This window comes from Terrapene carolina, unplaced genomic scaffold (genome assembly GCF_002925995.2).
Source record: "Terrapene carolina triunguis isolate 2854851 unplaced genomic scaffold, T_m_triunguis-2.0 Scaffold88, whole genome shotgun sequence".
Taxonomy (NCBI): Eukaryota; Metazoa; Chordata; order Testudines; family Emydidae; genus Terrapene; species Terrapene triunguis.
Genome location: NW_020664439.1, coordinates 19,173,252 through 19,188,241, shown reverse-complemented (window position 1 = coordinate 19,188,241; position 14,990 = coordinate 19,173,252). Strand labels below are relative to the sequence as shown.

Genomic DNA, 14,990 nt, shown 5'->3' with positions numbered 1-14,990 from the left:
TTAATATGCGTTTCACGCATACTCTCTAAATAGACAAAAGGAACAAAGAGGGAGAAAGGAAGTACTGTTTTACAGATGGGTAACTGAGGCACAGAAGGATTAAGTGACTTATCCAGGGTCGCACAGGATAGCAGCAGAGTTAGGAAATTGAACCCAGATCACCTGAGTTGCAGTGCAGTACTTTAACTGCAAGATTATCTTTTCTGTCTGAAGGAGGCTGTCCAGTTATAACTATAACATTGTGTCTCAATGATGGTATTTTAAGTATACTATTAAGACTGCATGGCAGTGAGTAAGAAGACAAGGAGATAATTTGAATGCATGTCTCAGATCACATTACATTGTCAAATATAGATGTTATTGCAAATTGTTACTATAAATAAAGAAAAACTGCATTAAAAGAACATGAACAGTGATAAGTTGTAAACCCAAAAAATGTAAGACTATTCAGCAATAAAGCTGCCATCATTTTTAATGTCATCTTGGCATCCCTATTTACTCCAACACACACACATCACTTAACATTTATACTTGAATGCATAGACACAATAGGGATTAATTAAGGCTGCACTTGCATATTTCATGACTTTGCCACCAAATATTTCCTAAAAAATTGTTGCCTTATAGACAGGTTCTAGTTGTACCCCTGACTGTTTATTGTGTGCAGTTATGTAACCTCATAAACCAAGTGAGCAGCTGAAATCTCTATATTTATAGTATGCAGTCTGGATTGTACAAGGCGTTTTCAGTTCTGTTCAGTTAATATGGCAATTAAAACAGATACGTGAAGACAACATGTATATAATAAAAAAGATCCAATAAAGACTGGGTGAGGAAGTTGGAAGAAGACGACTGTTGAAATCATCTTCAGGCAATTCATCCCTTGGAATCCCAAATCTAGTTTTGCAGATTGAAAACACCAGGAAGAATCTTGAAAATATTATTTAGAATGTTTAAATACACTCAATATCAATTTTACTCATTTACTTTTTTTGTCCTATGAAAAAAAGCTTTGAAACCTACAGTTGCCCTTTGCCAGCAAAAATGTAGAAGGAATGGGACTCTTGAGAGCAATTACTGTTCAAGTAACTTTGGTAAGAACAACAAAGTTTATTTCTTTATAATTAGTGACTTAGGGCTATGTGTTTAGTCTCTGAGGAATTACAGAGAATGTAGTTGTAAATTGCCATTAGTATGCAAAGAAATGTTTTCATATCATCATACTATCTCTCTCTCTCTCTCTCTCACGTATCTATGACTCAATACATTCCTGGAGATGTTTTGAAGTAAAGATAGTGAATGTGTATCAGAAACAAACATACTTTCTCAGTCTAAACACAAATGACTACACAGAAGGTGAACTGTTGCTATATGAAAGTGTCGATTCAGGTACTGCGCTGGCATACTGTCTTGCTGGAACAGCCTGTATATATTTTATTCACAACGATATGTTTGCTGTACGTACTTGCATTACTCACTATTCCATAATTCAGTTTGTAGATGTTCAAAATATTTTTTTAAATAACCTAAGGTGAAATATGGAGAAGCTGTGAAAGCCTATAAGCCATACTTTTCTTATTCAGATATAAATTACTGGTGATTACCGTATATACTCATTCATAAGCCGAATTTTTTAGTAAAAAAGGGAAGCGCCAGAGAAGGGGGTCAGCTTATGAATGGGTATAGAGAGGGAGGGTGGGACACAGCCCCTCCTCCCCCAGGGGGAGCAAGGAGAGGCAGCACAGCCAGCAGAGACAGAAGGGAAGAGGCAGGGCCAGAATCTCTCCGCTTCTGGCCCCGCTGCTCTCCCCCCAGCCTCCAAAGCAGCTGCAGCTACGGGGCTGGCAGGCTGCAGCCGTGCTGCTTGGCCCCGCTCCCCAGAGCAGGCTGTGGCCATGCCGCCCGGCCTGCCGGAGCAGTCTGCGGCCGTGCCGCCCGGCCCAGCCCCCTGGAACATGCTGCAGCCGCGCCACCTGGTCTGGCCCGCCGGAGCAGGCTGTGGCTGCGCTGCCCAGCCTGCCGAAGCAGCTCGAGCCAGGTCAGAGACATCCTCCCCTGGCCTTCCCCAGATAAGGTGGGAAGGGATGGGATGGGGAGAGTGTGGGGGTCCCAGGCTAGGGGAGGGGTCATGTGGGGGGTGGTCACAGGGGTTACTCCCCTGACTCCCAGCTTTCCCCCCCCCCCCCAAAATTTCCCCACCAGTTGCTGTCCCAGTCTGTCAGGGTAAGCAGCTGGGGCACCGGGACACTTTGTTTACTTAGGTTTACCTCCCTGCCTGTGGATGCTAGAGGTAAACAAACCACCTCGGCCCACCAGCGGCTTATCCTGATTGCCCGGGAGCCAAAGTTTGCTGACACCTGAATTACAGGGTCAGCTTATGAACAGGTTATTAAAAAAATTTCCATTTTTACTTATCCATCTTGGGGGGGTTCAGCTTATAAACGATCCGGCTTATGATTGAGTATTTGTATTTGTACAGTACTATCAGTCAGTGACTTTGTTTAGTTACCTCACGAGGTGATTCCCCCATATTACTGTTGGAACCCTCTTTTTAAATCTCACTCCCTTCTACGGCTATTGAAACCTCACGTTGTGGCCACCATCCTCTCGGCCAAAGAAAGTTGCTCACAGTAGCCTTTCAAGCTAATCCAGTGAGCATATTGCTAATTGTCTTTCCCACTGGGTGCAGCTTTGTGCATAGCTTCGCCATAGCAAAACAGCCCTAAAGACAGCAGATTTGGGGGCCCTGGAAAAATCCCCTCACAGGTGGATCCTTAGATAGCATAGGGCCACTTCCCTTCCTGTCTGCCGGCATAGAGAGGTGGCTGCAGGTGCAAATTAGAGAAGTCTTCAATGCAGATTGGCTCACGATCAGAGGGACCTGAAAATTGCCTTAAGCCATGGTGTTTGCACCCCTTATTGAGCTGTGCAACAACTTGATCACAGCCCATGATCTGGGTCAAAGGTTTATTTGGCCATTGAGTGACACAATGCAAGGCACTTTTCTTCTATCCCGTAGGGCAAGTGAACAGCTTTTAATACTTCACCCAGCTTCTGATGCCTTAAAGTTTGTTCCTCTTTAAAATAAGAGTAAGATTACTAAAATGTTTGTGTATGTGATCTAGGTTTTGAATTAATGCAGAAGGTTTTAATTTTGCTGGCTTTGACCCGTTGGAAAATAAGAGCAATTTCTTTTTATATGTTTTGTATACCTGTAATATTTGGTAGCTGATCTTTAGAGGTATGTTTTCTTAGTCTCCATTAATGTAATATCTATAGTGCTATTGTGATGAGACTTCCACCACATATAACTGCAAGAAGTTCTAAATTAAAAGAATACATAATTTCACAAATGTTTGATCTGAACTGTTGGTTATACATACCAATGTTTAAACTGTTCAGTCAGCATGTATTAGATAATTCAAGATCTATTTGATCTCATTCGAAGGTGAACTGCAAAGGAGAAAAATAGTTGTACCGTTTATTGTTCCTTTCATAATTATGGCCTTAAGTTTGCTTCTGCTTGTTTCTTTATATTAGGAATATTAGGTCATGTCTTTTTCTTGCTGAGGGCTCTTCAGAGGATTAGAAAACAAGAGTTAGGATAGTGACATTATATAGGCTTAAATTTAAGTGGCAGTCTGTGAATTACTAAAGTCAGTGGAGTTCCATAAATATAAAACCAGTGTGAGATCAGAGTCAGGCCCTAAAATGCACCATCGCCTTTTGACACTGAAGAAAACTGCAGTTCTGCTTTCAGCCTATTGTCATGTCACTATCCCACTCCATTTCTCCAGTGCTCCAAAGAGCTCTCGAGCAAAAACAGGGATGACAAGACCTGATATTTCTATTGGGGGAGAAAGGGGAAAAATCATCCAAAAGAATGTACTAAACTTTAGAGGTTGTCTTTATGTATCTTAAATAGTAAATAAAAAGGGCACGTTTTTCTTGCTTTGCAGTTCACCTTCTAAAGAAAAGTGTAGGTGTTTTGTGCAGCCTAGCAGTCTCACAATTCAAACAGCAGGTAGGAGGTTCTTCTTACTATAAATATACTAAAATATGTCTGAAAACAAACAGGTTTGATTTTCTGTTTTTCAGAGATCCTACATACCCACAAGTTCTGTTGACATCAATGGGATCTGTGGGCGTTCAGCATCTCTGAAAAATCAGGTCAAATATTTTTTATTGGGCATGTGAGCTTAGTGGTGCCTCTTCCTTCTCAAAAAAGAGATATGGATGATGCAGGAGCCCAGTGTAAGACAATTAAATGATGAGTGTAAGAATTTCCAACTATTTTAAAAATCAGAAAGAAAAAATAAGGGTTCATGAAGTCTGACCTCCTGTGATACACAGGAAGTCAGACTAGATGATATGGTGGTGGGTCCCTTCTTAAACTCTATGATGTTAGTTATTTTTTTAAAGTATCAAAACTTAGAACTGGATTTCCAAGTTGTTGGTGTTTTCTGGAAACAGTTCAATTTTTGACAGATCTCAATATTTTGCAAATATGTTGCAGCCCTCATTTTGGTGGCTGATAATGTATTTCTGTTACCTTCTTACCCTTTAGAAATAAGCAAGAGTTAAAGGGGCATCCATCAAGACTGACAGATAAAATTTTTTAACCTACTATAAGAATAAACATGATACTGAAAACTAATATATTCTTTCTTCTAGTAATAACGGGAACTGTTATCACAGCAGTCACGCGGGGCGGCAGCTTACATGCAACAATATCAATCATAAATGTATATAAGGAAGGAAATTTAGCAATCCAGCAAGCAGGCAAGAATATGAGTGCCAAGATCATTGTTGTTTGTAAGCAGTGTCCTCTCATCAGGAGAGGTAAGTAAATGAGACAAATAACTGCGTTAGGTTTCTGTAAAACTTTGCTCACCATGGCTTCCATTTTCATAGCTCTTCTAACAATTTTAATCAGTCAGCTCATGTATCAGAATTACTAATTTCAAGAAAAAAACTATCTAATGGTATAATACATTTTCAGTTATTTTCGGAATCACTTGATCCAAATGACAGACTTCATAGATAAACATCTACTTGAGTGTAAAACCTAGGTATAGACTTTAAATCCGATAGATATTGTAGGTGAAACAATTCTTACAACTTCATTGATGCAGTGGTTCAGTATCATTATATGATTTTAATAAAATCAACAGGAACTTGTTTTGGTGTTCCCAAATAAAGCTTAACTGGATTTCAGTTTTGGATTTCGGTATTTGGGAGCCTGTTTTCACATGCAGTTATTTAGATAGGGAAAATGCAAACAGGTTAAACGTAAGAGTACTCAATACAACAACCAAGAGCACATTTGAAAGCACGATGTCCTCCTCCTCCTCCATAGCTGTTTTATACTAATTTACCTAATACCTCCCTACCTCAACTGTCTTACAGGCAGTCTAATAGTAATAAACCCACTCGATATCAAGTAACATCACTACAGCCATACCAAACAAAATTCTGTATCAAGTATGTCAACCAAGGCAACAGCCAATAAAATGTAATCAAGTTGGCAAGTGTATCGTTATAAGAAATGCTTGGACAAGGTTTCATAGTAACAAGAAATTGAGAACAGACCTCAACCCTACCTCCTGAGTAAGCTGTAGTAAAAAGCAACAAAGAAACCAAAAATGGAACCAGAACAGGGAAAAATCAGAATAATTTAACCAGAGTATAAAGCAAAATACTCAGCCTGCCACTGGTATTTCCAACAAGTATCCAAAATGGCCAGCACCGAAGAAGGAATCCTAGTCAGAAATTAATTTTTGCTTTTATCTTTTGCTGCTTGGAATCTGGATATCTGGGAGATATAACAATGTCCTTGATGGAGCAAACAGACACAGTGGCAGATTAGCCACAGGGCCCATGCCCAGGGACCCCCACCAACTGGGGAGGCCCCAGAAAAAATCCGGCACCAGAGGTGGAAGCCCAGAGCCCCGGCCGCCGGGCAGGCGGGGAAGGGAAAGCCCCCATGCCCCAACCCCACTCCGCGGCAGCAACGCTGGATGGGCAGGGAAATCCATCCCCCCCAGTGCCCTCCAATCCCATCCCTGGCAGAAGCTGTGGGATAGGGGAAGCCCCCCCAGCAGCCTCCGACCCCCTCAGAAGCCCCTGCGTGGGGGAACCCCAAGCACCCCACACCCATCCCTAGTAGAAGCTGTGGGGCTGCAGGGGAAGCCTCCATGCCCAACCCCGTTCTCCGGCTAAAGCGCCGTGTGGGTGGGGAAGGGAGAAGCCCCAGTGCCCCAACCTTGGTCCCCCGCAGAAGCACAGGGGAAGCCCCAGCACCTGGACCTCCGCTGCGGCCCTGGGACTGGAGGATACTTGTGACAACTGGCTTTTAAAATCATATCTGTCAATGTATATGAGCTTATTAGACAAATTTAAACTGGATGAGACGCATTCTTCTCTAGGTAAGAATCGAACTAGCTGAGTTAGGACTTAAATTATATAAGGCGGCCAAAACTTACTTTTTAACAGAAGGTGGGGGATGCACCTTTTATGCAATGTATGCAGCACTACCTGTGTAAATAGAGCCCACAAGAGTAGAACTATTCTTTCCAAGTTATGTTTAGAAAGGGATTTGTCTTACGTCACCTTCCTTTCTGTAGGTCTAAACTACATCATCATGGGCCAGCTAGAAGAAGATGGCAGAGGTAAAGTCCTGCCCAACAACTTTATCATGAGTTTCAAGACTAAGAACCAAAAGATCCTGAACACCTTGAAAAACAAACGATGTTAAAATGTGAATCCTGTACTTGCATTCTGTCATCGCTTTGTGAGGAACAATTTTCATACAGTTAAAAAATCAGGAAGATAAAATTGACCATAACCAAAAAAATCTTGTCAGTCTATTGTCCCTTACATATAACCATGTAACTGGCACTGTCAATTACATAAATATATAGAGGAGAATAGATCCCTAATTTTAAACTGCAAGATTTGCAGCATAACCATCTGATCTGAAGCATACCAAATTCTGACTCCTTTGAAGCTGTCAATTTATACTTGTCTCAGAAGGATTTTTTTAGGAATGAGTTATGTGCAGATGTAAAATAAGAATAAGTGCAATATTTATAGTAATTCATTTTAACTTAGCTTTTTCTTCTAAAGTTGTTTTATTACATGGGTTCTTGCATTATTATCTATGCTTAAAAAATATTTTAAAACCTCACAATACACCAAGGAATTATCAAGTTCTCCATGTATTAAGTGGGGCATGCTAAAAATAGAAAATCTCTGATCATTTACATGCTTGTGATGCTCTGGGACTGGCATAGCAAGAATGGCAGCACACTTTTTTATAGCGTTTACATTAAAGTCAATGGGAATTGGATTAGGGCTTTTAAAAATATGAAACTACTACAGTGCAATGCTTTTACCTAGTGATGTTTTATCTACATTGTTTATTTTATTTTTCAGTATTTCACAAATAAAAGCCAAATGATATTAACCTTCACTACATAGGTAAGGGCTAGGAACCAGTCCAGGCCCACTGAACTACACCTGCAAACAGTATGCTTTCGTCTTTCATAGAATGGGAGACCAAGATTCAGAATGACACAGCTTAGTACTGGGGATGCAAATGGTAATATAGCTGTCCCCATAGGCTGATGTGGAAGAAAGAAATGCTACGAAGTAAGAGTGATTCATTTTCTTTTAGACAGTATTCCCACATCATCAGCCTTTATACATAAAGGAAAGGAGAGGACTGGCAGGGAGATGCTTGTGATACAACGCCAGTTACTGCTATCCGTTCTGTCCATTGCATCCTGTCTGATCCTTATTCTGAAATAAAAACTCAAGTTAAAGTAGATGGAAGAATGTAGATTTCACTGAAACATAATGGAGAAACTGAACAACAGGTCTGTGGAAGGCAGACAAACTGTTTTTATTTCTGATTCTACAACTACACCAAGCCTGAACTTTGTCACTGACAAATTGTATGTGGTAATAGACGCTCAGGCTTCCTTGGGCGCTTAAGAAATTATCATCCTTTTCAATAAATACTGTCCAGAGGTCAGTTTATCCCTTGGATTCCTCAGATTAAAGAAGTGACTTTAAACATAACCAAATAAAAAGAGAGAATTCTAAAAGGGGCATCAATTTGAAAATCATGTCTCTAAAATGTTTCCCTCCCCACCACTGTTTGCATGATGGTAGTGCCTAAAGACACCAACAGAGACTGACATCCCATTATACTAGGGATTGTACAGAACAAACACACAATGAATGTGAGAAAGTTCCTGCTCTGAAGAGTTAACACAGAAAAAGGGGGGAGGACATAGAGATGAAATGATTTACCCAGCATCACCTAGCAGTTCAATGGTAGAGCCAGCAATAGAAGCCTGGTCTCCTGACTCCCCAGCCATTGCTCTACCCACTAAACCAAGCTGCCTCTGCCACTTTGGTGTTCTTAAAGTGACATTTGTTTTCAAACCACATTTGTCATGCTCCAGTTTCATACTTAGTTTTCAAATACTGGTTCATGTGTAGACTCTTTATGTATTCTGGTACTTGCATGCCTAGACAACAGCTTGGTGACACCTTTACACTCATGCAGTGCTCTGGAAGCCATGTGTACTCTCCCCTACTTACAGGATGGGGGGAGAAGAGAACACAACTATCCAATCTCTGTGTTAGAAACTATGCATCCGGCCCTCGTGCTCTCACCGGAGAGCCGGGTTCGGGGCTTGCCCCGCTCCATGCGGCTCCTGGAAGCAGCGGCATGTCCCCTCTCTGGCTCCTATGCCGAGGTTCCCTGCCAATGGGAGCTGTGGGAGTGGCACCTGTGGACAGGCAGCGCACAGAGCTGCCTGGCTGCGCCTCCGTGTAGGAGCCGGAGGGGGACATGCCACTGCTTCTGGGAGCTTCTTGAGATAAGCACCCCCCATGGTCTGCACCCATGCCCCAACCCCAGCCCTGATCCCCCTCCTGCCCTCTGAACCCCTCAGTCCCAGCCCAGAGCACCCTCCTGCTCCCCCAACCCCTCATCCCCAGCCCCACCCCAGAGCCCTTATGCCCCCTGCACCCCAACCCCCAATTTCGTGAGCATTCATGACCCGCCATACAATTTCCATACCCAGATGTGGCCCTCGGGCCAAAACGTTTGCCCACCCCTGATGTAAATATTAGAAATTACTTTGTTAATCACTGTTCATCAATGTATCCCCCAGCCTCACAACAGCCACTAACACTTGGGTGCCTGACTCACTTCCACAATAGTTATTTTGGATGGCATCATCCCTGTACTGTTGGGTTGTTTTTTTCCCCCCATCACCAACATAGGCAGTTTTGTTGGTTTGTTTTTGGGGGTGGGGGGAATGCTTTTCGATAGTAGCCGGGAGAGTCCAACAGCTTACTACAAATCTCTTCTCTCAATTCATGGCAGAGGGGGCTCCTGACCCAGCTACTATTGACATCCCCTCCTCATGAACTTCACAGCCTGAACATATCGCCTTATTCCCAGAGCTTTTCTAGAAACAGCTTCTCTTTTCTTGCTGAGGAAGCCCTATTCCACATATATCCCTCATCCAGTTAAGGATTTTCTAAATACTAGCTTGAGATATTTACCTGTCTCTCCGCCCTCCCCCCTAAAAAAAAAACCAAAACACCCCTCCCCCCCCCCCCCACCCCACTTGCATTGGAGCAAAGTACAAAATTTTAAAAAGTAACAGACTGCTTAGGGGACAGTGATTCCAAATATAAATTTAGAAATAGTAAATTTGGCATGCAGTCACTTACATCTAGTCTGTGACAGACCAAATAGGACCAAAGGAAGATAACTAGCAGATGCAAACTCTGGGAACCATTTTAGCTAGAAACAGAATGAAAGTCAAACATCTCTGTTCTTGACCCTTTGCTAGAAATTATATTGGCATGAAGAAAGTGCTTTTTAAAAAGGAGAAGGGGATTTTCATGTACAGAATATAAAGGAGAAATTAGTTTGATCAAGACAAAGAAATTTCCTATGAGACAAAATGACAACTCACTTGAAAGGAAAGAGATAAAAGAACCTGAAGAAGTCAGCATACCTCAACAGTCTCATTAGCAGAAACATTTGCTGCTGTCATGCCTTATATAGTATTGCAGTTTGTATGAAGAAATTCCTAAATCCTATAGCTAAATTAGCTCTAATCAAGCTTCTTGCTGTATTCTTTGTGTGTCAGTTGAGAGCATTTGTGCTGCAGTTGAGCCATGGAGACAAGTAGATGGAATCATGTGACAAGAAAAAATACCCAAGATTCTAAGTCAAGAGGCTGAAATGGCCACTAAATTAATTTCGGTAGAGAAAATACTCCTAATGTTGGTAACAGAAACCAAATAATCCACAGTAAAAGGTAATGGCAGATCCACTAGACTAAGAGTCCTGTTAATACACCAGCCCTTACTTTCCATGTGATCCCATCACTTGCATATTGAAGGTTTACATTCTAATTTCAGAAGCCATAGCATCATCTAGAAGAATGAATTACTAGACTTGCATAAGCTCTTGTCACTGAGCTGAAGAGAACTATTTTCTCCTCAGAGAGGCACATTTCAGTCAGGTGTTTCCAGGCTTTTTAAATACACATTACCTAATGGACCAATAAATGTTTCTTGGATGAAGCCCAGAAAATCTGAAAACCAAGTGTCACATCCATGCCAATACCTTAACTGAAGATCCTTTCATCAACAAATCTGTTCAAGACTATGGCTTGAAAGGAGTCTGTAACATCAACTCCATTCTTGTGGCAGTATGAGAGAAACAGGTGTGATTTAACAGTAAGCTGTCAAGTAAGAAACAATCAATCAATCTCTTTCTTAAAAGCTTGAGAGACAGAAGTCTCAAGAATATGACCAGATTGAATATGCATTACCCAGAAAGGTCATTTACTTGTCTCTATTTGTGCCCAAGGAGAAAGACATGAGGACCACAGCCACCTCCAAGTCCCAAATACAATGAACACACTAAAATGTATGTTGTGACTAAAGTACCATAGAGACTAAAACTCTGCTTTACAGGAACCTGAACCACACTTCTAGGTATATTTTATCCCATCTCAAGGCAGGGGGATGGACTATGTGACATCTCTTTCTGCTAACATTTTTATGATTATAGACATGAAAATCTGAAGCAAAAGAAAACTAGATTTTTTCCCCAACTCCAAAGAAATGCCTTTGCATAATATAGTTCTATAGTCTGTTGGGCAGGTAGAAGGAGAAAAGGCTTACAGACAGACAAATAAAGGGAATAATGTGGAAATATTAATAGATGGGTATCTATAGCTTCCAGCCAACTTCCTTAAATTCCTAGACTAACATCTCTTGATGTGGTGTGTAATGCATTGGAAATGATAAGCTCGCTCCTAAATATTTGTTTCAAGTATATGTTTTTATTAATATCTAATACAACCATATTTTTCAAATTGATTTTTCTTCCTTTCCTTTTTTGGAGTATATGACAGAACATATACAGTGCACAGCTTTTATGTTTGGATTATATACTAACACCACTCACCACCCAAGTCAAGAATTTGATCATCCTCTTGTCTTAGAACGTAGTTATTCAAATTAAAAAGCTGATGGACAATTCAGAATCTCTCTACAGAAGGAGATCAAAAGGCCTGATGTTTAAACCCCACTTGGGATATGCATAATTCCATAGTACAGAAAATATATTACTTTTACAAGAAATATTTTATAAGAACTTCCTCGAAAGGGGGAACACTGACAAAAGCCCCATCTCTCTATCAGCCCCAGGATCAGTTATGGTTATAGGCCACTGTGGCTACCTGCGCCTTTTGGCCTTAAAACTCACTAATTATCTGAAATCCAACCCAGAATGTTAGGAGAACACTGCCTCCACAGTATTACTGCCAAACAATCCTCTAACTGTCATAAATATAATGTGTTTTTCATATTAAAAAAATACAGGAGTCTCACATTTTCTCAATTATAGTTTGTCAACTTGAATTATACACAAGCATATGAAGATATACTGTACCCTCTATCACAGAAAACTCACAAAGCCCTTACTTTCCATTGTAAGCAGAATAAAAGTCACAAATAATTATGATGTTCAATAATAATTCTGATACAAACACCTTACAGTTGGCAGCAGTACATTCAGGAAGAACACAAAATATCAAGATAAATTTAAAATAGGATATGAAAAAAATCTCTCACAGGGTACATCTAAACTGCAGCTGGGAGGGTGCTTCTCAACACAAGTAGCCAGACACATGCTAGCTCTGTTCAAGCTAGCGTGCTAGAAATAGCAGTGTAGCTGGGGTAGTGTGGGCAACAACTTGGGCTAGCTGCCTGAGTACAAACCTGCCTGGGCTCCCTAGATACATACTCGATGGTTAGAAAAAGCCACACCCATGCTACCCGGAGCTACGCTGCTACTTTTAGCAAGTCTGTCTATTGTTACTCCTGGGGGAATTCTGCGCCACTGCGCAATACAGAATTTTGCAGAAATTCATGTTGTGCATGCAGAATTTCCTCCCCGCCCCAGAAATGGGCTGCAGTGCTGCTGGTTGCCACTAGGGGCCGCTGGACCCAGCAGAGCCCAGTTCTCACACATAGAAGACACTGCTGGAGGGAGGGGGAGGGAGCTAGAGGGTTCCCAGCAGCTTCCATTCCCTGAGAGAAGGAGATGGCAGTGAGCATCAGGCGGTTTCTCCCTGGGTCCTGAGGAGTAAGGGGGCAGGTGTCTGGGCTGGGGGGAGCATCTCTGGGCTAAGGGGGGCCCTGCAGCTGGGCTCTGGGGCCAGAAGGGGGCAGCGAAACAGGAACTGGATTGTCATAGGGCTTTCTTTAAACTTTCTACTCCTGGGGGAAATTTTGTGTGTGTCTGTATTGTTACCGACATACTTGCTGATAGGTATTTTGAAATAAATTATCAAAATAATTGAAACTGGCGTTATTATGTAGTGTTATTTTGACAAATAAAATTAGCAGAATTTTAAAACGTGCGCAACATTTAAAATTTTTTGTTGCAGAATTTTTAATACTTTTTTGGCGCAGAATTCGCCCAGGAGTACTATTGTGCTGGAAAACACATTCACAGCTGTGGTGTATACATACTCTAAAAGAGAGCCTTCTGAATGCACATCTTCCAATGTCCAGGCATAGTGTATGTTCTTACATAGAAATAATTGTACAGTATTTCCATTTGTTTTAATGGACCAGAAATATTTAGCCTGGCAAACAAGTAACATTCATGCTCTAGACCGATATCTAATTCTTGTTAAAAAATATGTTTTCCTATGCCAAAGAACAACTGTGTGTAATCCAGATACACAAGGTTTTCTGAACACTATTCAAAATTAAGAGGCTAATTTTAAAAAAAATTCCCAAATCCCAAGAGTTGCATATTGCAAATGTACACACAGGGTGCTACCTGAAAAATCTTAATATGTTTTTGAGAGGACATAACTATTTTAAATGGATCCATGAAAGTTCTGGAGATGGGTAGCTTACTTTGGCTCTATGTCCAGAGTTCAGCATCCACAGTACCCTGCAATTTTCAGGGAACAAATCACAAATTTCATTTCCCAATGTTTTACAGTTGTTAATATTCAGTCAACAGCATCATGTACAAAACCATTTTCAGAGTCATGGAGTCTTTTGCAACCTACTTTAAATCATATACTGGTTAAATTTCTATTACGAAAGTACCAGGTATATTTTTAAGTATTGTTAAGATTTCCATCTTTTCCCACAACTTGAAAAAACAGTAACCAAGAGGGACATAACAGCAAATATAGGGGAAATAAATGCAACATGCCAGCTATGATGACATGAAGCCCGACAGCTAATGTGACCTGTCAAAATCCATATTTTGGGGAACATTTATTGTAAAATGCTATATACATATTTTACATACTGTACATTACACACTTAAAGAGCTTAAAAGAATGACAGTTTTTGCATTCATTTCCACATCTTTTGAACTTAGCTGAAACTCATGCAAATACATTTTCAAATGTAAGGTTGTGCAAAAAATTTGCTTTTCTGTTTGGTCTGGCAACAAACTTAGGCCAACACTTTCAACTGTGAATACCTAAAATTAGACATGTTCCTTTTAAAATCTGGACCTTAGTTTCTTGGATAAAACATAGCATATTTAGATGTCCGAAAGCCAAGCAGATCCCTCATTTCATTTCGGAATTTTGATAGATCTTGCCGCAGTTCATTGAGATTTTCCACAGTTGCTTGATCCATGCTTTGCATCTTTTGTCTCATGGAGGTTAAGTAACGATGGACTAAACAACACATCACCTTTTGGTAATTCTCATCCCTCTTTTGCTTCAGATTTCTCCATTCCTTTAAACAAATATACAGGTTTACTAAACAAAAGGGATTTATTTTAATGTATTTATTTAATTTTTGAGCCCTGAAGCCTGTGTACAATTGCACAGACAGCATTACATATGTGCACACAAATTGGAAATCCGTATGTACCAATTCTCAACTTGTGTACATGTATGTGACACTGTGTGCAGCCTTTTGAGATAAAAATGAGGCCTACAATGCCCAATTCGTGAAGCAGAAACGAAGGTCTTTTAATCTATCTGGCTTGGAAAAAGTTATACAGATGTACGAGATTTCCATCATCTAGTCATTAATAGTATTTCTGTACTTAAATGTATGTTCAGTACAGTCTTTCAATCTGGTTTGCTTGAAATATTTTTGGCTGCAAGAAGGAGCAGTAGCAATTAGTATACATAATTATAGGGTACATTAACTATGTTTATTTAAAGAAAATGTAAAACCAAAAAAAATTAAGAGACTCCAGTGTTCCTTTTTTGGTTATTTATTTTGACATGTCATGTGACATGTTTAAAATTAGTTGTCCCCCCCACCTTCAGCATATTCTAACTGCACCATTTTCAAAATTTTTACAAATTTCAACACTGAAGAAAAAAGTGTTAATAGGTTTTACATCAAGCAGCAGGGCCATTAAATATTGGGTGAGCAGGTTTTGT

At 40.5% G+C, this 14,990-nt stretch overlaps 2 protein-coding genes across 5 annotated transcripts in view; one reads left to right on the top strand and one right to left on the bottom strand.

The window, feature by feature from the left end:
* The window catches only part of PCOLCE2 (procollagen C-endopeptidase enhancer 2), a 49,274-nt gene extending 41,330 nt beyond the window's left edge, over positions 1-7,944 (top strand). For 2 of the 4 annotated variants that reach the window (XM_026650183.2, XM_026650185.2), the window contains 3 exons: positions 1,011-1,094; positions 4,675-4,842; positions 6,627-7,944. In XM_026650183.2, coding sequence (XP_026505968.1) covers positions 1,011-1,094; positions 4,675-4,842; positions 6,627-6,757 — 383 coding nt within the window. In that variant the 3' untranslated portion in view covers positions 6,758-7,944. Of the gene's footprint in view, positions 1-1,010; positions 1,095-3,959; positions 4,025-4,674; positions 4,843-6,626 lie in introns of those variants that run through there. The other 2 variants (XM_026650184.2, XM_029911153.1) reach the window with 2 other exon arrangements.
* A 5,018-nt stretch (positions 7,945-12,962) lies between these two features.
* The window catches only part of TRPC1 (transient receptor potential cation channel subfamily C member 1), a 37,219-nt gene continuing 35,191 nt past the window's right edge, over positions 12,963-14,990 (bottom strand). The window contains exon 13 of the mRNA XM_024211125.2: positions 12,963-14,328. Coding sequence (XP_024066893.1) covers positions 14,101-14,328 — 228 coding nt within the window. The 3' untranslated portion in view covers positions 12,963-14,100. The remainder of the gene's footprint in view (positions 14,329-14,990) is intronic.